General features: G+C 43.9%; 1 protein-coding gene and 1 long non-coding RNA gene across 2 annotated transcripts in view; both read right to left on the bottom strand.

Moving 5' to 3' along the window:
• Positions 1 to 445: 445 nt before the first annotated feature.
• Positions 446 to 5,966, bottom strand: LOC144769115 (uncharacterized). Its single transcript, XR_013598670.1, has 2 exons — positions 3,294 to 5,966; positions 446 to 3,238 (listed from the first exon to the last, which is right to left on the bottom strand). It is a non-coding gene; the product is annotated as an uncharacterized LOC144769115 (long non-coding RNA).
• A 2,449-nt stretch (positions 5,967 to 8,415) lies between these two features.
• Positions 8,416 to 25,137, bottom strand: part of LOC144769114 (organic cation/carnitine transporter 2-like) — a 739,817-nt gene continuing 723,095 nt past the window's right edge. The window contains exon 10 of the mRNA XM_078653116.1: positions 8,416 to 9,290. Within this exon, the coding sequence (XP_078509242.1) occupies positions 9,203 to 9,290 (88 nt within the window). The 3' untranslated portion in view covers positions 8,416 to 9,202. The remainder of the gene's footprint in view (positions 9,291 to 25,137) is intronic.

Genomic DNA, 25,137 nt, shown 5'->3' with positions numbered 1-25,137 from the left:
GTCTCTATCAGAACTTATTGTGGACTAATACGAGTATGAGAGCGAAAGGGTGTGTCCTGTAACTGTGAGTCCTGAGAGGTTCCGGAGTGTTGTGTTCTGGGGTGTCTATTCACTTGTTCCTCTATAGTTGTGAAACCACTATAGTTAGTCGGTCCCGGGCTCATGGGTACTCAGGTGGTAGGATTACTCAGTCCCTGCCTACTAAGGTTCTATGATTCCAAGCATAGTTCTGTGACTCCGCAAAATCCCTGAAACACTACGTTCTCTTTTGAGCATTCATGACATTAGTTAGTCAAAAATATGTCTTTGATGGCTGTTGCTTGCCTATAAAAACAATTGCAGGCCTACCAGAATATTATCATACCCAACGTGGTGATATTCCAATGAAAATGTCATGGTTTAGTAAACAACACTGTGGAAAATAACCATAAGAAGTCAAGAGTAATTGGAGTTCATCATATCCCACATTTATTTTTACTGACTATGACAAAGGTGTACAAAGCCTGCTTCAATGATTCAGTGCTAGTTTGTTATTTTGAAACTATTTCATTGTTTTTAACTCATTTTTACATAAATACGAATACAAAAATTACAAATATTCTGTTTGAGTAGAGGTCATTGGCACAGAAAGGGCTTTGCTACATTTAACTTTTCTCCATGATGGTGCAAATTGGAGAACATTCTTGAAGGGCTGATGATAACAAATGACAATCAAAATGCTTTTTAAAGGTGATAACGCAGTACACATTAAATATACATATCTAAAAGTTGCAAAATCATCATGATATCTAAAATGTATCAAACTGTGAAAAAGATCTTCAAATTTGTAAAAGATCCTTATTTAAAACATACAACTGGAAAAATTACAGTAGTAGATGGTGTGAGACAACCTGATGATGAGGTTACTTAAAGGGTACATCGACAAAGTGGGAACATCTTCATTTTACTATTGATGCTTCACAACGCATTGCTGGCTTTTTGTATCAACAGCTGACAGCATCCCAAAATGAAATCTCAAACAAAACAGTTGGAAGGAACACTTTCTTGCCCATACAGGAGGATTGTTGTCAAGCAGAGATATTCTGGCTAGACTTTTCAAACAGGACAGTGCCTATTTGCGACAAACCAAAATAAAAACTACATTGGCAAATATAGGCTAGTAATACACCCGTCTGTAAGTGCCTAGAAGAGGGACTGATTTGTCATAATTATGGCGTTGCAGTGTTCGCCCTGTGGGTGAGAAACCAATGGTTTCTTTGTCTCACAGTTCGGTGCTCTTAAAGTACACAAAAGGTCACTTTTTAAACGCCAATTCCACCTTTACATTACTTTTTTACGACATCCAAGGGAGATGCTTTACCCTGCCTGCAACTCTGGCAATCAAAAACATGTTAAACTCCTCTTCTGGGCAATAAAGACATTTCAAGCCACTCTTACAGTCACTGCTCTTCACATTTGAGATGTAATGATCGAAACCAGCTTCTCTCCAGACCTTTCAATGCGTGTTGTAATATGTTATGTACGGGCATAGAATTGTCTGTGATGTTAAAGTCTGTTTGGAAGAGATGGCGCATGTGCAGAAGGACTATACATTATCCAATTATTTAATTCCTGTGCTATCAGATAAATATCATTCTGGCCTTTGGTGATCGGTTGGTGTTTGCAGTACTATAGTGCACCCTTGGTTGCACGAGAAGACCTAGGTGCAGTCCTCACTTCAGTGGTGCCAAGAGATGGTCTACCTGCCTCAAACCCCGCCTGCCTTGTTAGTGCAAGCTGGTGGCTGTCCAGCTGAGGTAAGACTGATAGCTTGGTCTTAATGCAGCCTTTACCCGTCTAGTTGGACGCTGAAATGGCATACCTTCCGGGTTTTGTAGTGTCATGCTGTTGATCTCACCCCCTTTTCTGAATCGTTGATCTCAGTTTGCCAGAGGGTCAGGGTGTGTCTACATGTATTCTCTTGGGTGGATTCTGGCTGTTTGGATATACTGCTGCTCGGATTGGCGATTTACAGAGTCAGGGAGCAGGGTCTTTAGACTGTGTCTTACTAACTCATTTTTAAGGTTACACCGCAGTGCCTTTCAGGTGGTACGGGTGAAGGGGTATCACCAGTGCACATATTTGTGAGGGGCATCTATTGAACTCTTTAATATAAACAACGAGGAACAATATATTGTGTCACACAACATGTCCGTCTTGGTGTGTACAGCTCCATAAGTTTGTAATTGGCATTACATGAATTAGCAGTTTCGCATTCACTTGTTCAAATGAACAACAACAGTCATAGATTTTTGCTATTTGTTTCATGTCTATCTGTATGCTTTACTCAGTTGTCCTCACTGTTTAGCTTGGGCATCCATATAAAGATAATGATTATCATGTTCACTGGTTCGTGTGCAGTCTGGTTGTTGCCCTCAGAGGTGTGACACACCTTAAAGGATCTGAGGTCTTGGAATCTCCTTTGATATTTTCAGAGTAGATTTATGGCCTACTAATTCCGGGCCTGTCAATAGGTCCATTAATGTGCATACCTACTAAGCTCAATTATAAATTTGAATCCAAATGTGACAAATAACAGAAACTACCCTATTGCTAGCAGGGCTGGAACTCTTAATCAAGCTCTTGCTTGAAGATCTGCAAGCTTGGTTAGTAAGAGAGTATAACTGAGATTGGACACCTTAGGTGTATTCTAACTGCTGACACGTTGCATCGATGAAGAGCTTTAATGAAGAGAAGCAGGGGCATCAAAACACAACTGAGATTAGTTTTAAGGCCAAGTCTCAGATCAGGGTGCAAAAGATGGCTGTAGGGTGTAGATGCTTCCTCTAAGATGGAAATGGAATCTGTCGGGCTTCCAATAAGGAATGCAAGTCTCCAGTCCTTAAGGGATACTAACTTGCTGGTGAAAAACAGATAGCCGCTCTATGAACACTTCATTCCCAATATTAGACATAGATCAAATAAGGACCAGGGAGTAGGATGTGAAGGAGACAGAGTGGAACACTAAGGATTCAGAAGAGGGTAATCTTTGGGATGTTGCATGGATCAAGGATGGGAATTAGAGGATTGTTTGTCCTTCAGGGAAGTTCAAAGAGGTATAATGCCCAACTTTTAGGCATAGTGGAAGACTAGTGTTGGATGAAACACTCTGCTGAAAAGCAGAAGTGGAATTGCCCCCTTTTTTAGTCCACATTTTAGGACATGTAAAGCAGATTTTGTTGGCAGAACTGCAAAAATCCTTTGCTTGACTGACTAAAATTAAACGGAGAATTTTATCCCAGAAAAAAACAAACCGTTCATGCTTGAACCTGCTCACATCACAGTTTACTAAACAATACTTGAGGATTGTGCTGACTGCCCACAACCGCTTTGGTTGAAATGCCCCTCAAACTTTAACCAATTTTTATTGACTGAAGGGCAGCCAGTTAGATTGGCTGCAACAGCAGGTTGTCTCAATTCTCACCCTCACCATTCATCCAACCACAATTAGTCTCAGGGTTTAGACCTTTCTGAATGATATTTGGGCAGCCAATGAGAATATATGCATCGGTCTAAAAATCTCTGGACTTATAGCTGTCCAGGAAATCAAGGGTTGTTCAACACAGTATACGCAGGACTGCTGCTCCCCTGCAATACAAAAGTGGCTAGTACATGCTGCACGATTCCACTCACTATCAGCCAAGGATTATCCTGATGTGGATCTAAAAAATGCCAGATATACCCAGGGATACAGAGACAGATGCTTGTTTGCCTACTACAACTGAATCTGCTTGAAGACTCAAAGGTCTAGCCTGAAACATATCAAAAGTGTTTGAAGACCAAGAACATTTGAAGGACATGGTGATCAACAGGGCTTACAATACTGGTTTTCAAAGCCCGGTAGCTGATTTGCATCTCAGAACCTCATGAATAATGTACTTTTTAAATAAAGTAAAAAGGGGAATCTGATCTTCCTTTAAGGCTGAGAAGACATTTCTGCACAATGGTGATGAGCTCTCTTTTTTAACCAAACTAAAATGTGTACAGAAAATCTTTAGCAGCCATTGAATGGGGTGAACTACAAACAACACTGCTCTTCTCCCTGCTGCCAGGCTTTGAATTGACACTGATGATAAATGGCAGGTTCCATTGAATCAGAAATGGCACTGCATAATGCCAAGTAAATGTCCTAGCCTCTTATGGAACTAATGGAGGTAATGTTATCTTTAGCTTGAGCTGCACTTGCAAATTGTTTGAGATGCACTTACAGAATGGTTTATTCACTACATTACTGCATAGTTGCATTTTCTAAAGTCCGGGCTTAAATAGTTTTAGGTAACCTTTGTTTAGAATGCATACATAAGTCTCAACGCAATTATGATGAGGCTAGTGTCTAGCTATTTATGCATGAAAACTACATTATGCTTTCTGTGTACCAGAGGTTGAAGAATCTATGTTGTGAGAGTACTTGCTGGATCAACACATCAGGTTCTGATGTTCAAGCCAATTAAACCCTTATTATATGTTTTGTTGATCTGGGTGACTATGTATGTCTGAGCGTTTTACCTTATCGTCCTGTGATGTTCTATTTTCTCTTTATATTCCATGAAGAATATCAGGCTGGTGTTGAGATGTTTGGGAAAGACGTGTTACAAGTTGGTAGTCATGGAACATATTTTTATAGCTTGGAATATCTTCATGTGTTTGTGGTATGTACTGTTGCGGGTGGGCCTTCTGAATGTTTGACAAAGTGCACTTGAGAGACATGAGGTCTTCAGTGATCATGAGCGCAGTTGCGGCTATTGTTGCTAGGAATGTCAGGACACTGAGCCTCAAACGAGCAAAAATTGAACTAGTGCTCTAATTAGTAGCATGAGTAAACAAACCCCTTTAATTACTGTCTGTGTCTTGACAGTAGCGAGGATAGTTCGCTGTCAGAACCAGGTATGACTATGAAATCATTCCGTGGTATGACTGATAAGAAAGGGGATTCACAAGTGAAAAATCTCACGAGCTATCTTATTGGGGAGCGATGGCACAAGTAATGCTACTGTACTTTATTCTTTCTTTTCTGAATCTGAAAATCAATAACATGAATATAAAAAAAAGATTCATATGGTGTAGAGTGGGCCCAGTTTACAAAGGTACAGTTAACAAAGTCATACATTTTCTCCCATAGAATTCAAACTCCATCAGTAGCAGACTTCTAATTGGTTACCGTTTCAAAATTAATCCCAAATGTACTCCAGGAAATCAACACCATTTCTAGACAACCATAGTAAGTTGTGCACACAGAAATTCCACTAGGTGAAATACTGAGTTTGTGCAAGTGTGACAGCAATGCAAACGCCACGGTTTTTAATCCTCCGGAAAGGTCTAGGAAAAATGTCCTCTCCTCTTCACCACCAAGAACTCTGGGAGTGCTTCTCTCACAATCCCATTCTGGAATGCACACTTACTCCTGCTTATGAAAGGTGCAGCTTGGAGTTGGTAAACTACCTGCAGGAGGTAGGTGCATAACGACAAACGTACTTGTTTGTTAAGTGTTCGCTTAATGTTGCAATGGTATTTCTCCATGAAAGGCCCATCATTTCACCAAGAATTTGACAATTTCGCCATACTGGTCTTTACCCTATTTACAACTATGATTTTCAAACCTACCATTTCACGAATCCTGGGAATTATCACAGGTTTTTTTTATAGACGCAAAGGTTGTTATGCACAATGACATTCAACTTGTGTGCAAAAATCCTTTGAACAGGGTGTGAAATATAAAGGTTACACACAGAATCCCATACCTGTTACATGTATGGGCAATGAACATCTTTTGTAGTAATGGTTCCGTTCATCATATCATAGAAAAGGTGGCAAGCAACACTTTTTTTTATCTGTAGGACAAAGTGCCTATGTGGTACACATCGAGACCAACACATGTTAAACGTTTTTTTAAGTGTGTTGTGATGTTCTGAACCATCTACCTAATTAGCTATCTGAGCAGTCACAACAAGAGGTCCTGTGAGGAGGAAATTTTGATTAACAATGGGCGGAATTCGCAAAAAATTGCGGAATTTTTTTTTTGCGGGTTCGCGAAGTTTTTTTACAAGTTCGGCGACGAGAACTTGCGCATGCGGTCGCAACGGTCGCGAACATGTGGTTTCCACTTAACCAGTCCGCTTGCCATGCCTTTTTCCTAATGCGGGTCCCAATGACGTGTTCGCAATTTCCTGATTCTGGTCGCAATGATGTGTTCGCCATCGCGGCGTCGCTCGGCCAGCTAGCAAATTCTCGCAGCGCACGCGAACAGGGAGGAAAACAACTCGGCGAACTCAGAATCACGGTAAGTCAACGGCGCGCGCAAGATTGTATTTTTGAAGCGCAAACAAGCAAAAAAAATTCGCCAACTTGCAAATTTTGGGGCAATTTTGCGCGATTCGCAGGATCGCGAAATTGCCAAAAATTCGCAAATTACGCGAGCAGAACGAATTTTCAGCCCATGCCTAATTTTGATTCAATATAACACAGTGAAGACGTTATTAATGTTCTGTAAAAGAACAGTACGTGGTGAGGGATTTTTTCGGGTAGCCAGTACATTAATACATGGCATAGTGTGTGATAACCGCAATAACGAAGGAATCTGCCCAAAGCCACCACACTGGGCATGCGACCAGGCCAACCATTATGGTTTCATAATCCGAATAGATATAACTTTAGATGGCAGTTTCTTAGGGGAATATTAACTGCTTAGATATCAGGGATTATATAAGCAATAGTAACACTACATTTATTTTGGAAACGTAGACATTGGGTTCTGAAGCAAATGCAGACTAAAGGTTTGTTAGCAAAGACACTGTACCGAGTTCAAACTCGTTTTGATAAAATCCTTCCTTAAATTTCTCTTTGGCATCATGTATTATCGGGAAACCCATTGCTAAAAGGACCACAAAGTATGTCAACAGAAACCACAAGTAGTTAATCAGCGCTTCCAACAGTCATGCCGTCCATTCGCTAAAACATTAACATTATCATAACTGCTGCAGGCGATGTCAGTTGCTCGGTTGTGACATTTTGATGAGAACAGGTTTATTCTGAATGGTTTGGGGACTCGGCCATATTTGTGCAGGGAGTGATAAAATGTTTACTTACAAGTGTGGAGAATGCTTTACTTCAATCTGAGCCCAAATTGCCGCTTGAGTCATCTGATCTCTAATCTCTCTGGTCTCGACTCTGCGATCCTAAGGAGGTAGTGTTTTTTAAGAACTTGCAAAAGTGGGGCTTATCTTGTCACAGTCACAACCACAAAGCTTGGTGGTGAGATAGGGAACTGATGAGAAACATCAGCCCCAGTCAGCAGTGCAAGCCAAATATGCCTAGTTTGGACAGAGATCAAGTTTTGTACTAACAAAGTAGCAGTCATTAGAGGGGGAGATAGTACAATAAAGGTAATAAGGTCTAGGTCATACATCATTTTAGAAAAAAAAACATTGTCCTATTTGACATCACTGGTTACTCACGCCTTTTTGGACCCTCATGCAGCACAAGCTTTTAAGCAACACTAAAGGGTGTGGAGGAGGAAACAAAGATTCGGAGCACGCACAGAATACACTTCAAGACAGCCAACCATGCGGCACAGAAGACCCTCTTTACCAATGAAGGTTCTCACATTCCTACAGACAGGTCAATGTTTCCTCTTGGCTGAAATCTCAAAGTGTCACATTGGACCATACTTTCTATGGAGTGAAGGTGGAAAAGCACACACCTTAGCAAACAAGTAATGCGGCCTTTGGCCTTGCATAATGGTGATTACAGAAATCCAGTACACATATAAAAACAAGTGACATTACAACCCTTAACCAAAGGTGTATAAAAGATTTACATTGATCAACACAACTTATCTGGATAGCAAAACAATATATTATTTGGAAATACAAAACAAATCACAATTGAAACAGCATTTTTCAGTCTTAAATTGGTGGTTTAGGTCTTAACTCGTTCTGGAATATATCAGACTTTTGCTTTCTGCCAAAGTAAATCTTCACTACCCTACCATGCTGTAATTGTCGAACAACTGTAATGCAAAAAACTGCACTCTAAATTCATTATAGAACCTAACCTGGAGTTTGAGAACAATTCAAGCTTTATCTAATTTTCTGTACAGTTGGCAATGCAAAAATATGGCGAACGAGTACAATGAACCCTCAAAAACAGAGCTTACCCCTTATTCGTCATTAAAAGAAATAAAACTGGGGAGAGTTTTTGACAGCTACAGAGGATCGGAAATGTTAAGAGGCTGCCATTCGTAATTAACAACTGTCATTAAAATTGGCTACTTTACATGAAGAAACGTAATCTCTTATTAAACTTCAGATTTTGTCTGTCCATTGTGTCCACACAGAGATCAAATATAGCCTTCTTTTTAAATCAAAGTGGCAACTTGAATTTTAGTAACTTTATCACAGGGAGCTAGGTTTTGCAAATACATATGCTTCTAGCACTAGTGTGTGCATAAAAATGAGGTCCTTGAAACAGGGCTGCAATTTCCTAAACCACGAATCTCAATTTTTACAATTTTTATAAGTACAACACATAATACAATTGTAATAACAGGCTACTCAGTTCCTGATGAAGGTCACATCAAATCATCTTGCAAAAACTACTACATGTGATTTTAATATCTTGGAATAACTTTTGAACCATTACATTCTTTTCTTGTACCCTAATCCACGTTTTGTGGAATGCTGGGTTTTGACAAGGGAATAACATTCTCCTCAAATTTTGCACAGCACACGTTGGTCGAAATTTAAATTAGGGCCTCATACCCTTGTGCTAAGCTTTCCACTCAAAGCAGTGGTGAATTATGAAACTGGAAGACCAATTACATTGGGGAGAAGAAGACACAAAGAAGACTGAAAAAAAATTACACAATAAAGTATAGTTTATGTTTTCAGTAAATGAGAAAGCAGTTCCTCCCCACAGAGTAGGCACTGAAGCGGACATCATTGTCACGGCTTAATACCGAAGCCATTTTCATTTTGAGATGCAGTTGCAGCATCCATACCTCTTCAAACGTATCTTTCTTCATTGGTTTTGTCTCTCTAGTCCAAGAAAGGAAATGTTTCAATAAATATCAAAAACACCTGGGCTACTAATCAGTCAATAGCCATTTCGAGTTAAATAAAGTAACTGGTATCAAATTATTATGTTCTTCAGGAGGTAGACTGAGCAATTATAGTGCAGTACTTGAAAGAATTTTGGAGGCTTCACTGGTCTCACTTGAAAGCCCTGTGTTGTGGATAGCTGGTTTGTATTTGAATCTGAAAAAAAACACTGACTGTTAAAAGTCATGCACCGAAAAAAAAGCAATATCGTCAAACAATGCATAGAAATTATAATCTTTTCATAGGATGCATAAATCTATTAAAGTGCATTTTTTTAAAATCTAAATGTGTTCTCTATTTTAGAGCATTTTCTTCTATTTAATATATTTACAGCTCTGTTGAAACGCCTAAAGCAGGTTGCAATATGTTGCCCTTTTCATTTTTATTTAAATTAATTACTTCCTTCACACAACATACATTTCCCTTTTACTGTTATAGCATTTTGATCTATTATTAAATCAATATGATGCTTTTACATATTGAGACACTCTATAACAAACTGTATTGCCCAAATTAAATATAGCATATAGATTTGTGTTTACATAATAGCATTTTAACACGAAAGGATGAATATGAACAACTTACCTGTAACAATGGTTTTCTAGTGTTGATCTCGTGAACAGACCCACATACTGTGAATAGCCTCCCAAAACTAGGAAGGAGATATCTGTATAGTCTCAGGGCCTGATTATGAAGGTGGGGATCCGATGCACCACCAAACCCACAGTGGCAGTGCGACTACCGCTGCACCGACAGTCCGACCACCATATTTCGAGTTGACTAGTCAGATCACCATGGGACTGCTGCTACTGCCAGGGAAACTCCAATCCCTGGTGGTCTTGCAGTGGTCTGAGGTCTGCAATATACTGGCTGCCGCTGTGACACTGCAAAGCATATTACTCACTGCCACAGTTTTAATGTCAGTGAGCATGACACGAAAACTGTGGTGGTGAGGAAACTAAGCAGCCCTACAGAGCCCACTGTTGCCTCAGGGCTATGGGGTGCATGTAGATGGGCACATGGTGTGCCTCCCTGTGTGCATGCACCCCAGTTCCTGCACAGCTTGGACTGCACAAGTTCATGCCATAGAGGAGCGGGCTTTGGTGTTCCCACTGTTGTGCCTTTCTAAGGCTTACGGCCTGGGACCGCCACAGCACCACCCACCAGACCAGGAGAAAACTCCTAATCTGGCTGATTTGACGGGGTGGGAGAGGGGCCCTAGCCTTGCAGCCCACTCCCACACCACCAAACTCGTAATCATGCCCTTACTAATTACTCTGCTGATGTGAAAATGCACAGTACAAATTACTCATACTAGGGATTCCATAGCCCCCTTTCCTTCAGATCTATGAGATGTCCAAGCTGCAGACATGAGAATAAACAACTCTAAGCGAAGATAAAGTTATGTGGTGCACCACAAGGAGGATATGCATCCTAACAGCTCATTTCAACACACTCTTAAAATGTATTTTTACATTTCTCTAACCTAGGGGTAGATACAAATACTCAGATGGTTGGTGGGCTCCTCTACAGAAAGGTGGATTAAGTGCTATAAGTATAAATCCTTAGAAGAGTAACTTTATTGAGTAACTAGTGTATACTGGTGCATCCTCTTTACTCCTGGCGAACTACGTAGCACATAGTTTTCATAAAAGAAGAGAAGGATTTCACAGTCAATTCAACCAGTTATTTCTATGACAGTCGTATCAAATAAGGCATAGAGCTTAAATACACTGTACACTGTTTAAAGAACATGTGAAGGCATTTCCACAGAGGACATAAGAGGGAACATGGTTTGGAGCCAGTGATTAATTTGTAAATAAATAAGTGCCAGGGCTCTCTTCAGGAGGACCATTGCAGCTTGCAGCATACATCACCCCTGCCATGCTGCCATTGATAGTCACAACTCAACTACTAACCATCACACTCCTACAAGTGCACGATTCAGACTATTTCAGGCCCCCAAAGCTATAAGAATAACTTAGGTGTCAGGTAAAAGTCATTTGTAATGTATATTGAATTATTAATAAAGTGCTGTTGAGGTCATCGCCAAATGAGCTAGACAGCGCCACCTTGTGGCAGATTGTCACAAGCCCCGGTGTTGACAAGTAAATGTCAGTGACGAGCACCGGCTCAAATTAACCCCTTCGCTGCTAGGCTAAGACAACCCCCCCCCCCGTGCAAAGCCTTTTTTGGACTTTTTGGGGTAGTTCGCGCTTAGGCCCTGTAGCTTTTTGACCACATATGGTATCCATGCCAAATTTGCCCAGGGGACCCAGAAATTAGCCAAAATACAGCTAAATTTAGTTTTTTGATGGAGGAATGGGAAAAAAGGGCTGCAGATGAAAGCACCTGTTTTCTTCCCTGCAAATGGTCTAAATAAAGGGGTCGAGGTGCTGAAATCACCATCTTCCCAGCTTTCCGGGACAAGCAGACTTTTGTCAGAAAACCAAAAAGTTTTACACAGTTATGGCATTTTTCTGGGACATAGCATATTTTTGCAATTTTTTGTGCTTTCAATCTTTTTCCAGTTAATGGTAGAAATGGGTATGAAAGCAATAATGGATGGTGGAAAGCTATACATTTTAGAAAAGTAGACAACATTTTGAATTCAGCAAGGGGTCATTTGTGTAGACCCTTCAAGGTTTCTTAATAGAAATAGTTGAATATACGAAAAATTGAAAATTAATGGAAAAAAACAGACATTTGTGTCAACGTTTTCACCTGTAACTTCTTCTAAATATGACAGTTGTTTGAAAGCAATATACCGTTACATCCGCTGGAACTTTTTGGTTGTGGGTATATATAGGACTTGTAGATTCACCCAGAACCCGACAAACCCAGAGCAAATAACTAAGAAGCTTCTTGCAATGTTTTTTTATTATGTACCGGGCATATAGCAAATAATTTGGGAAAATATATGCATGGAAAAATCGGTTTGAAAGACACGTATGTATTTCTGAAATTGGAACAAAACATATAGAGCTTAGAAACAGTAGATATTTGCACATTTACGAAATTGTGAGTACCCATACTACATGAGAATTATGGGTAATTTTTCAAAATGACTTATTTTTTTCACATTGTCTTTCATTTGGAAGGCAGAAAATGCATCGAAAGTCAATAGGTAATACCCATTGCTCTACAATTCTGTGTTACCCTAAGTCTCTCGATAAAAATGGTACCTCACTTGTGTGGGTAGGCCTAGTGCCCGTGACAGGAAACGGCTCAAAACACAACGTGGACACGCTTTATTTTTACTGAGGAAAATTGCTCTGCCAGTACCTAGGGAAACCTAGCAAACCAATACATTTATGACATCTAGACACCCAGGGGAATCCAGGATGTGGTGACTTGACTGGCTCTCACCAGGTTCTATTACCCAGAATCCCTCGCAAACCTAAAACTTTGTACACATTTTCCTCACATTTCTGTGGTGGAAAGTTCTGGAATCTGAATGATCCACAAAATTCCACCCACCCCGCGTTCCCCAAAGTCTTCAGAGAAAAACAGTACCTCACTTGTGTAAGTAGGCCAATCCCTGCGACAGGAAATAACCCAAAACGCAACGTGGACACAACGCATTTTCACGGTGAAAACTGACCCTTTTTTTTGCAAAGTGCCTAGCTGTAGAGTTTGAACCCTAGCTCTGCCGGCACCTAGGGAAACCTAGCAAACCTATACATTTTTAAAAACTAGACACCCAGGGGAATCCAGGATGGGGTTACTTGTCTGGCTCTCACCAGGTTCCGTTACCCAGAATCCCTTGCAAACCTCAAAATTTGTAACAAAAAAAATGTTTTTCTCACATTTCTGTGGTGGAAAGTTCTGGAATCTGTGTGGATCCACAAAATTCCACCCAGCCCGCATTCCCCAAAGTCTGCTGAGAAAAATGGTATCTCACTTGTGTCGGTGGGTCAAGTACCCGCGACAGGCAAGGGCCCAAAACCTATTGAGGCGACTTCAAAATTACCTATCACAAAACTACCTGGTTTTGCAAAGGGGAGTCCCATGAGTTTTTGGCCCCGTGCTCGGTAGCCATCTAGGAAACCTGCCAAACCCACACATTTCTGAAAACTGAACACCCTGGGGAGTCCAGCATGGTATGGCATGCGTGGGTCTCCCAACATTTCCCTACCGAGAATCCCCTGCAAACCTCAAATTTAGATTCTAGAATCAGCGTGGATCCTCAAATTTCCTTCTACACAGCATTCCCCCAGGTTTCCCGATAAAAATGGTACCTCACTCACGTGGGTGGGTCAAGTACCCAGGACAGGCAAGGGCCCAAAACCTATTGAGGCGACATCAAAATTACCTATCACAAAACAACCTGGTTTCACAAAAGGGGTCCCATGAGTTTATTGCCCAGGGTTTGGTGGCCACCTAGGGAAACCTACCAAATCCACACATTTCTGAAAACTAGACACCCTGGGGAGTCCAATGAGGTATGGCTTGCGTGGATCCCCCAACTTCTCCCTACCCAGAATCCCCTGCAAACCTCAAATTTAGCTGAAAAAACACATTTTCCACATATTTGTGCGGGGAACCACTGTGGCGGCACACATGTCCTACCCCACAGCGTTCTCCTTAGTGTCCTGAGTAAAATGATACCACCCACAAATATGTGGAAAATGTGTTTTATTCAGCTAAATTTGAGGTTTGCAGGGCATTCTAGGTAGGAAACGTTGGGGGATCCACGCAAGCCATACATGGCTAGACTCCACTGGGTGTCTAATTTTGAGAAATGTGTGGTTTTGGTAGTTTTCCAAGATGGCCGCAGAGCCTGGGGCCAAAAACCCAGGTGACCCCCCTTGAAAAACCAGGTTGTTTTGTGATAAGTAATTTTGATGTCTCCTCAATACGTTTTTGGCCCTTGCCTGTCGCGGGTACTTGACCCACCCACACAAGCCAGAGGAGGGAGCCCCGTACGGTGGAGAGGTGTTGTCCAGGCACAGCCCATCTGGTCCCCGGCTGAGAACAGCCAGCCCAGGAGGGGTGTCCCGGCATACCCTGCCCCTAGTAATCCGGAGGAAAGCTACCCCTCTTTCTGGTAACCCTTGCACACAGAGTGATGGAGGGGACCCGGGGAGCGGAGGCGCCTGACCTCCTGGAGCCCTAGCTGGGATCGAGGAGGCAGACGAGTCCTCATCGGGACTTCCAGGCAGGCCCGGCCATCTGGTCGCCCCATTGTGAAGCCTTGCGGGCAACCAGATGGCAGAGGGGGAAAAGGCGTGACCAGATGGACGGGACCAACAGGACACCCATCTGCCTGCCCTGAGCCTTTGCGGGAGTGCTCCTGCCTGCCCTTTGGAGGGCTCGGGGGCTCCACTTCCCGGGGGCTCGGAGACCCCGGTTGGGCCTCAGGCACGGGAAGGCCCATAGGAGTTCTCGGGCCAGACTCCCAGGGAGGACTGCCCAGGACCGATGGAGCCCGTCCCGGGCACTTTGCCACCCGGCTGGCCGGAGGAGGTAGCCCCGGTCTGTGGGGAGGTGTTGTCTGGGCCCAGCCCATCTGGTCCCCGGCTGAGAACAGCCAGCCTGGGAGGGGTGTCCGGCATACCCTGCCCCTAATAATCCAGAGGAAAGCTACCCCTATTTCTGGTAACCCTTGCGCACCGAGTGATGGAAGAGACCCAGAGCGCGGAGGCGCCCGACCTCCTGGAGCCCTGGCTGGGATCGAGGAGGCGGACAAGCCCTCATCGGGACTTCCAGGCCGGCCTGGCCATCTGGTCGCCCCATTGGAAAGCATTGCATACGACCAGATGGCCGAGGGGAAAAGGTGCGGCCAGATGGTTGGGACCGAAAGGCCGCCAATCTGCCCGCCCCAAGCCTTTGCCCTGAGAGCCTCCTTGGGCCCCGATTGCCCCCGGGCCCAGCAACTTGACCCTCGGCCGGCTTGCCGGACAGGGGGCTCCGGCACCCCAGGGCCCGCGGGACGGAGCACAAACCCGGGCCCGGTCCCAGCTTCCGAACCCTAGGCCAGGCCTGGAGGAGCCTCTCCGGGCCTCAGGGGGAAACCCCCTGTGCCCTGTCCCCCTGCTGGCTTGCAGGACGGGGGGCTCCAGCACCCCAGGGCCCGCCGGACGGATGTTAAGCCCCGAGCCCACTCCCAGCTTCCAAACCCTGGGCCAGGCCTAGGAGAGCCTCCCCGGGCCCCGCTGGACCCCTGTGCCCCGTGCCCAGCGCCCGATAACTTGCAGGACGGGGGGGGCTCCAGCACCCGGGGTCTGCCGGACAGAGCTCAAGCCCCGGGCCCGGTCCCACTCATAGCTTCCAAACCCTAAGCCAGGCTGGGGAGTGCCTACCCGGGCCCCTATGGAACCCCCTGTCCCCAGCATCCAGACCCTGGGCCAGCTTGCAGGACGGGGAGGCTCCCGCACCCCAGGGCCTGCCGGACAGAGCTCATGCCCCGGGCTCGGTCCCAGTCCCAGCTTTCAAACCATAGGCCAGGATGGGGAGAGCCTTGCCGGGCCACAATGGACCCTCTGTCCCCAGCGCCAGGACCCTGGGCTGGCTTGCAGGATGGGGGGCTCCCGCACCCCGGGGCCCTCCAGACAGAGCTCAAGCTCTGGGCCCGGTCGCTGCCTCCGACACCCAGCCAGGCCGGGGAGACTGTCCCCGGGCCGCATTGAACCCAGGCCCCCAGCACCCTGACCCTTGGCTGGCTTGCAGGACGTGGGGGCTTCAGCAACCCATGGCCTGCCGGGCGGAGCTCAAGCCCCGGGCCCGGTCCCAGCTTCCAACACCCAGCCAAGCTGGGGGGATCCTCCCCGGGCCCCAATGGACCCAGGTCCCCAGCACCCAGACCCTCGGCTTGCTTGCAGGAAGTGGGGGATCCAGCACCTCATGGCCTGCCGGGCAGAGCTCAAGCCCCAGGCCCGTTCCCTGCTTCCGAACTCTAGCCAGGCCGGGGAGAGCCTCCCTTGGTGCCGATGACCGCCTAGACCCTCGGCTGGCTTGAAGTATGGGGGGGCTCCCGCACCCCGGGGCCCGCAGGACAGAGCTCAATGCCTGGGCCCAGCTTCCAAACCCTAGCCGGTGGACACAAAGTCCCCAGCACGTGGACCCTCAGCTGGAACAAAGGAGGGTTAAGCCCAGGTCACGCCCTCTCCCCGACGGCCCGCCCTGGTAGCCCATTTTTCTCAGCAGGGGCTTACAGAACTCTGGTGAAGGACAAAAGTTGGAGTCAGCCTGGTCGGCCGGCCATTTGGTCGCCTGGCACGCAGGGCCATCTGGTCACACAGCCAGGTGACCAGATGGCCCGGGCGACCCAGCACCCAGATGGCCTGGGAGGGTGCCATACCCAGTCCGGCGACGGCGAGGAAGGCCAGGCGCTCCGAGGCAGCTGCCTTCTGCTTGACCAAAAAGTCAGAAGGATCATGAGGCCCCGCTTTCATGGTCTGTATTCATACTGAAAATCGAGATCAAGCGAGCTTTTGCCCTTCTGCTCCGTTGGAGGTTTCTGTCCTCCCTGAGCTCGCCTTAGTACACCTGCATTATCGTTTGACAGGTGTACCGCACAAGTCAAACTCCCCACCTTCCGCTGTACCCGGAGCCGGTCGCACCTGGCAGGCGCAGGGCGCTTGGAGCTAGAAGCGAGAGCCCCACGGGCTCACCCAAGCCTCACCGGCTAAATGAAAAAACAATAAGAGTAGTGGTATTTCACTGGCGGCCCGAGGGCCTCCCTCTTATCCTACACATCATGTCTCTTCAAAGCACCAGGCTAGAGTCCAGCTCAACGGGGACCTCTTTCCCCGCTGATTCTGCCAAGCCCGTTCCCTTGGCTGTGGTTTCGCTAGATAGTAGGTAGGGACAGTGGGAATCTCGTTCATCCATCCATGCGTGTCACTAATTAGATAACGAGGCATTTGGCTAATCTGTACCACCTCGCGGTGGCTCATTCTGGGTTATTATGCTGCCCATCAGAGTCAATTCAGTTTTGCTTTCAACAATACAACATTCTTTCGCTCCGGAGTACAGCCACACGGAATGCTATCCTCACTGGAACTGGGATCACGTATAAGCCAGAGATAGTACCCACTGCAGTACTATTCCAACAATTTTAAGATTGTCTACGAACAGTCCTGAGAAATTAAAATATGATTAGCAGGACATCAATAATCAATGTGAGATAATTATGTGTATGCGATTATTTGAGACCTATTCATCATTCAAGACATTTCAATAAGTATGATGTACACACTATATCGACATTGTTATAAGCATATATATAAAAAACAAAAATACACATCTACAAATTGCACATCTAATTAGAAAAAGCACATCTAGAAAAATTCACATCTATAAAATTCACATCTATACTAACTCTTGTGTCAACTATAAACCTATATGTTAAAACAGTATGCTTTATAAGGGTGGCATGTGTGCTGCAAGAAAGTGTACATCTCAGTATATGCTTGACACTCAATTGTCCATGAATGCTTGGCACATTTTAATAGTTTCCATTAAAGTAGTCAGGCAAACATTTTTCTTGAAAGGAAATGCCATTTGCAGACCTAAATCAGCCAGAACAACATCATTATTCTGTACCACCTCGCGGTGGCTCATTCTGGGTTATTATGCTGCCCATCAGCGTCAATTCGGTTTTGCTTCCAACAATACAACATTCTTTCGCTCCGGAGTACAGTCACACTGAACGCTGTCCTCACTTGAACTGGGATCACGTATAGGCCAGAGATAGTACACATTGCAGTACTATTCCAACAATTTTAAGATTGTCTACGAACAGTTCTGAGAATTGAAATATAGTTAGCAGGACATCAATAAACAATGTGTGATAATTATGTGAGTGCGATTATTTGAGACCTATTCATCATTCAAGCATTTCAAAGAGTACGATGTACACACTATATCTATATTGCTATAAGCACACATATATATAAAACCAAAATACACATCTACAAATTACACATCTAATTGGAGAAAGCACATCTAGAAAAATTCACATCTATAAAATTCACATCTATATTAACTCTTATATAAACCTATGTTGTAAAACTTATATTTTATGAGGGTGACGTGTGCTGCAAGAAAGTGTACATCTCAGTATAAGTTTGATACTCAATTGTCCATGAATACTTGGCACATTTTAAGAGTGTCCATTAAAGTAGTCAGGAAAACATTTTTCTTGAATGGAAATGCCATTTGTAGACCCAAATCACCCAGAACAACATCATTACATTGAGGCCAGATACCACGACATCCTACGATAAAGCCATGAAATTTAACATTTTTGCATTTTGTGACATCTTTGATTTGCTGTGACAGATCCTGAAAGTATTTCACCTTACTCTCAAACGCTAATTCAAGGGAATTCTGAGAGTTTTCATAAAGAATTGATACATCAATCACTACAGCTGTACCATTTTTTGTAAACACTACATCTGGTTTTCGTAGTTTTCCTTGATTATTCTTAACATGAGGTTCCCTATATGCCAACCAACCACACCTTTTTGCTCTATCAATGAGCAATTCCAGAATTTTGTTATGTCTTTTTATCCTAATGTTCTTAGTTTTAGGACATGCACCTGAAATATGGGAAATTGTTTCACAAACATCATTACAATACCTACATGTAGCAAATGCACGATTTCTTCCCCTGGTAATGGTTTCTCTGGTATATAAAACATTTGCTCTTAGCATCAGCGCAGCTATGTACTGGTTTTCTTTCATTTTGTTACGCTTGCTGATCCAGAAGTTTGAGGTTGGATTACTTGCTAAGTATTTTATACCATCACCTTGGACAGGGAGATTTGCCCATTTCTCAAACTCTTCTTTTCTCCAATCATATGTTGCTGACAAATTCAATTCATAGCACAGATAGCAACTGTCCATAATGTGGAGTTTGTGTGTTTTGGTTATGTTATCAATTTTTTCATTTATATTTTCTCCTACATACATGAATGAACGTGCTATGTACCGGTCTGGAGCATCCCTGAGATACAATAAGCTATGGACTTTATTGAGACCAATTTGTGTACATAGTTTTGGTATACTGAGGCCCCCAAATGATCTTTTCGAATATAGGAGACCATCACATGTGTATGCAGGAAGGTGCAGAAAGTGTTTGACATACTTTTTTATTGTTTGATCAAGAACATTCAACGTTTTCGCTTCTGTTCCTGTCGTTTCTAATTTGAATGATAGTTTAGGTACCAAGTACTGACACAATATTTCAATTTTCTGTGTGGGCTTAAGTGGTAGATTATCAAATTTTTTAGCCCAATTGACAAGAACCTCATTAATTCTGTTGTTGCTTGTATGACCAGTGTGTGGATCAAAGTTCAATCCGAGGTATCTCTCACATTCTCCTGGATGAATATTTTCAATGTTTTCTTTTTCAAATTGCCATGGTTTCCAATTGTTGATGAGTATTTTGTCTTTATAGTGACTGATATAAAATCCATGTGTCTTTTTCACATTCAGTTTTAGTCCTGTAGCTTTACTGAACTTTTCAATGATCTTCAGATTAGAACTCATTCCTTCCCAGGTACTGCTGAGTACTGCAATGTCATCGGCACAGGCGAGAGCGGTGATTTGCTCACTAAGATCATCTGATCTAAATGTGAATCCCTTGCCATTTTTCTGAAGATCACAGATCAGAGGATCCATGGCAATGTTAAATAGTAGTGGGGATAAAGAGTCACCTTGTTTGACCCCAGATTTCATTGTTATTTCAGGAGTTTCTTTGTTGTTCTTTCCGTTGAAAGATGTTGTTGAGTCAGTGTATAAGTCTTTTATTATTTCTCTGATGTTTGGTGGGACTCTTTGCCTTTGCGAGACTCTATATTGTAACCATGGCTGACAGAGTCGAAGGCTTTTGATATATCAATGAACACAACCGCTAATGAGTGACTGTTTTTTTGTGCTCCTTTTATGATATTTTGCAGTAGAGTCAGATTCTCAAGACAACCTCTCACCTTCATGAAGCCTTTTTGTCTCGTATTCAATTCAACAAAGAATGAAAGTCTTCTAGTTAATATTTTTGTGAATAACTTCATGAATGCAGTACCGATGGTAATTGGACGCCAGTTACTGATTTTTGTAAGTTCATTTATCGGTACATTCTTGGGAATCAAAATTGATCGATTCTTTTTGATAATTTCTGGCACTCTTCTCATCAACAACCAAGACGATAGAACTCTGGGTAGCAGCCTTGGTTGCCTGCTGTGCACTATATATAAGTCATTCAGACCTATCTTATCAGGACCCACTGCTTTCTTCATATTGGAGCTCTCAAAGGCATGAGTTAATTCGAGCAGTGTTATTTCTTTGCAAAAACTTCTAATTTCATAGTACTCTGGTATTCGATCAATCGGCATGAATTTAGGGTTCTTCTTGTTTTCTTTTTCAATTATGCTTTTGTAGTATTGAAAGATTTCATCAGCACTGATTTGGCAATTGGCATCTTCTGCCCCATCAGTGATAATCCTGGCAATTTTCTTTTTGTCTTTTTTAAACATTGCTTGGTATTCTTTATAGCTGCCCTTTGCTTTTGCATAATTTTTCTTGTGCGTCCGATTGAGCCTTTCGTTTTTCTTGTCTTTTTTTGTTATTTTGTTTCCTGCAGAGGCATTCTGGTGTTCGTCTTGAGCAGAGTTCGTAGGCTCATTATTGATTTCACTAGTTGGTTCATTTGTTGTTACTCTTGCTAGATGAGGACTTATATCAGTGGTGTTTTCTACGATATAAGACACTACCTCATCCATCAGATCCACAGCAGCATCATGCTGCTCTACGTTTTGAGTGTACTTCTCGATTTCTGATATTCTGTCTTCCAGTTCATCAAAGTTCTTGATTTTTTGCGCATGTTTTCGAGTGATAAAGTCTCTGTGCTTTTCTGTTGTTACTTCCACTGTAACCTCTGGTTCATCGCAAGAGTCATTTTCGGAAACATTTGATGCTTGCAGTACATCTTTTGCGGATTTTTTGCTTTTATCTCTTCTATCTCTTCTTTTTTTTGCAATTTGTTTTCTGTTCTTGTTGTCAAAATGTGGAACCATCAGCGCATTAATATTCCTCTTATTTTCATATACTTTTTCCAATTCTGCTAGTAGCAGTATTTCTTCCTGTGACCATAACTTTGACGGTTTGCTGCTTGCTAGAGCTGCTAGTCTAGCCTCAATTTGCACTCTTGGATGCGCATGCCGAGCATGTTTAGAAACACCAATTTTTGTTCCAAATCTGAGATCACAGAAGCTGCACAGGAATGGCAGCTCTCCTTTTTGAGGTCTTCCTCAACAATTGGCATAATGGCATGCAATATTGTGGTATTCGGCTTCTTTGTCACATTTTGAACAGTACATTTTGAGATAGAAACCTTTGTGCTTGTTGGAGACCTGTTTTCTCAGTTCTTTAAAGGTTCCCAATATGTCTCCACACAAGTCACATTGATATTTTTCGTTTGGGTATTTCCAGTAAGTGACTTTTTTTGTGTAATCACTTTTCTTTGTTATTACATCTTTGCTGACCTTGTACACATCGGGAAGATTATCAAATTTTGCTGTACCAATGTCATTCTTGGCTGAGGTGGCTACAAACTTGATGGATTTGCTGAGGTCTACTGTTGTGTCTTCTTCTGCTATAAAGGGTGTACTAAGGCCTATATCATGATCTGAATCGTTGTTATTTGTTGCATTGTTGGAAGCTAGTGCTGGTTTGTCAAATTCGGTGAGGAGGTTAATGATTTCTAGGAAAAACAGCACCTCCTTACACCATCTTAACGGGGTTTTTATTCTCCAGGAACTACCCCATCTGGAATTAGGTTCGTTTGCTTCGCCATTTCTCACAATCACGCTCGCTGCCATGATAGAACCTTGTTTGGCCTGTCTCTATATGCTTCTCTACGCAGAGTCTAGCACTTCAGAGACAGTTACCGGCGGGACCACAGGGAGGTAAAGGCCACTACAACCGAGAATAGGTTAAGAGAATTACTCCGTAAAGTGCCGTTTACCCGCACTTTATTGAATTTCTTCACTTTAACATTCAGAGCACTGGGCAGAAATCACATCGCTTCAACACCTGCCTCTGGCCTTCGCAATGATTTGTTTTAATTAAGCACTAGTTTGGACAGGTAATGGAGTAAAGTGTGGATCTGACTGAGAAGGACGGCCGCTAGGAGAGGAACAGTAGCTGCAGGTTAGTAGTTTGGGAATTAAGAAACTGCCCAATGAGCAACTGGATGTTAGGGTGGTGACTTACCAGAAAAAGAGCCAATAAACTTTACAAAGTTCCAATTCATTGTTAACTATCGATTAGTTTTGAAATGTCCAAACAAAGCAGACTCCTCTGAGAAACGATCTGATTAATAGAGTATATACAAAAATGTGTCCAAAATAAAATACGAGTTGCAAAAGGAACACCTTATCCTTATGGTGGGCAGCAATGCACATGTAGCATGACAGCTAATGATCTCCTATTTAACTTGGTGGAAATAACAGTCATCAAGAAAAGGCGTAAGTGAACCATTTGTGAACCTTATTAAACAAAACTACCTTGGCTGATGTGTCTTGGGGAGCTATCCAAGCCTATCAAGTACATCACTATTTTAGCATGAAAGATACTGGCGTTAGCTGTTAGCCTTAGTGCATCCATGTAAACTTAGCATGGTCAGCCTTTTCGAATTAAATGATTTTGAGAAGAACTGAGATTTAATGCAATGTGATCAAGTGCTAATGCATTTCTAAAAACACCTTGTTTGAAAACAGTCTGCAGAGTTCTCGATCTTAATCAGTGGGACATGCTGCCCCTAAAGGTGCATCTGGTAGAATTTGGAAAGCACTGAAAATATCTAAAAACCATCCATTCTGCCGATTATGTTTATGGGTGCAAGTCAATATAGGGGCAGAATTAATCTCTCCGGAAAAATCCCACCCACTCGTGGTTTAAAACAGGGATGCGTTTTGGCACCGATCCACTTCAACCTTTTTTTGGCAGACCTGACCAAGCAACTACAAGCTTGCAGCACCCGGGCTTCCAAATTAGGTGGCAAGGCAATATCTAGTTTTCTCTATGCTGACGCAAGCAGGTGGGGCTACAAGGGCTACTGGCCAAAACAAATGCCTACTCTCTTGCCAATGGCCTGACAATCAACCTTGGTAAACAAAAATTAAAGTTTACAACAAAAAGATTACTCAAACACAGTCATGCTTTGGCGTGACATCAGGCTCGAAAGCACAGAGGAAAACAAATACCTTGGGGTCATCATTGATAAGAAAGGCACTTTCAAAGCCCAGAAGGAGGCAATAAAAAAAAGGACGGACTGGCTCTGGCTGTAGCACCTAAAAAACCTTAAGAAAAAAACTTGCTGGCCCTTCCCTGAAGCTCCTCCTCGAAGTAATCCAAGCGAAACATCTGCCGACAATCTCCTACAGAAGCTAACCTCTAAGAGGTCGGGACACTAGTACCTTAGATGCTTCGATAGTTGGTGCTAACAGAAGCATCTTCTCACTGTCAAGTTACACCACACCAGCACAGATAAGGCTAGAATTTGATTTGATGAAACAGGTGCTACCCAGGCACTGAGCATATTTAATATGCTGGACAAGATCAGGAGAGCAGATCTAAATAATAATAATAGGCAGGTTTATGAAGCGCCTGGTTATGCACATCGGCGTGTCCCCGCGCTATGATAGGTGGAAGCAGCAAAATCAACCGCAGCTAAACCCGGCGCCGATCTACCGGACAAAAAGGTGAGTTTTAAGTTTACTCCTGAATCTGGACTCTAATGGCTCCAGGCGCAGTTCCAACAGGAGTTTATTCCAGCTTTTCGTGGCCAGAAACCTAAAGGACCTGCCCCCCATATGTGCCTTTTTCACCTTAGGAATCTTCAATAGCCCAGAGCCGGAGGATCTCAGGGCTCGGAGTGGCTCATAGCGGGTAACAAGGTCCTGAAGTGGTAACGGTGCCTTACCGCCTACAATGCGGTGGCACGTACACAGAGCCTTGAACTCGATTCTACTCCTCACCGGGAGCCAGTGGAGTGCTTGGAGCGCTGCCCTTGAGGCCGATCTCCTGGACAACCTCAGGACCAGACGGGCCGCGGCGTTCTGCAACACCTGAAGCCGATCCAGGCTCTTTCCTGTGGCCCCTAGGTAGAGAAGATTACCATAGTCCAATCGTGCTGTTACAAGGGCATGTACCAGCGTCCTCCTGGCCTCTGTTGGTAGGAGCTCCAAAACCTTCTGCAGGCCTTTCAGAACACCAAAGCATACCCCCACCACCCGGTTAATCTGGGGTCCAAATGTTAAGTCGGCATCGAGCCATACACCCAGATTTTTAACTTCTTGACATGGCGTGGGTGCCGACCCCAGACAGGGTGGCCACCATGCCGATGACCACACCGATGGGCCCCCCCCACCACGAGCACCTCTGTCTTGCTGCCGTTCAGTCTCAGGCAGTTGGACGACATCCAGGCTGCAAGCTCCTGCATGCAGGCTCTGAAACTGTCCGCAGCAAGACCGGGCGCGCGCGATAGGGAGATGACCAGCTGCGTGTCATCGGCATAGGAGACTAAGCTCATCCCACGGCCCTCAACTATGGTAGCCACTGGGGAGACATACAGGTTAAATAGGGTAGGGCTCAGGGACGAACCCTGGGGTACGCCCTGACCCAGGTTGACCACTCTGGAGTAGTAGTACCCCTGCCTAACCTGGAAGCCTCTATCTACCAAGAAAGACTGGATCCATTTCAGTGCAGCCCCTGAGATCCCACCTTCATTCAGACACTGTAGCAAGGTGGCATGTGCTACAGTGTCGAATGCTGCACTTAGATCCAGGAGAATCAGGGCCATAGTTTGACCCTCATCCACCCCCTGTCTCATAGTTTCGACCGCCCTAAGTAGGGCCGACTCAGTAGAATGTCGGGCCGGAATCCAAACTGAGTGGCATGAAGGAGGTTCGCCTCCTCCACGAATTCCATCAGCTGGATGTTCACGACCTTCTCCGCTACTTTGGCCATATAGGGTAGAAGTGAAATGGGGCGG

The sequence above is a fragment of the Lissotriton helveticus genome, chromosome 7, assembly GCF_964261635.1.
Source record: "Lissotriton helveticus chromosome 7, aLisHel1.1, whole genome shotgun sequence".
NCBI classification, from domain to species: domain Eukaryota; kingdom Metazoa; phylum Chordata; class Amphibia; order Caudata; family Salamandridae; genus Lissotriton; species Lissotriton helveticus.
This window is presented reverse-complemented; position numbering and strand designations above follow the sequence as displayed.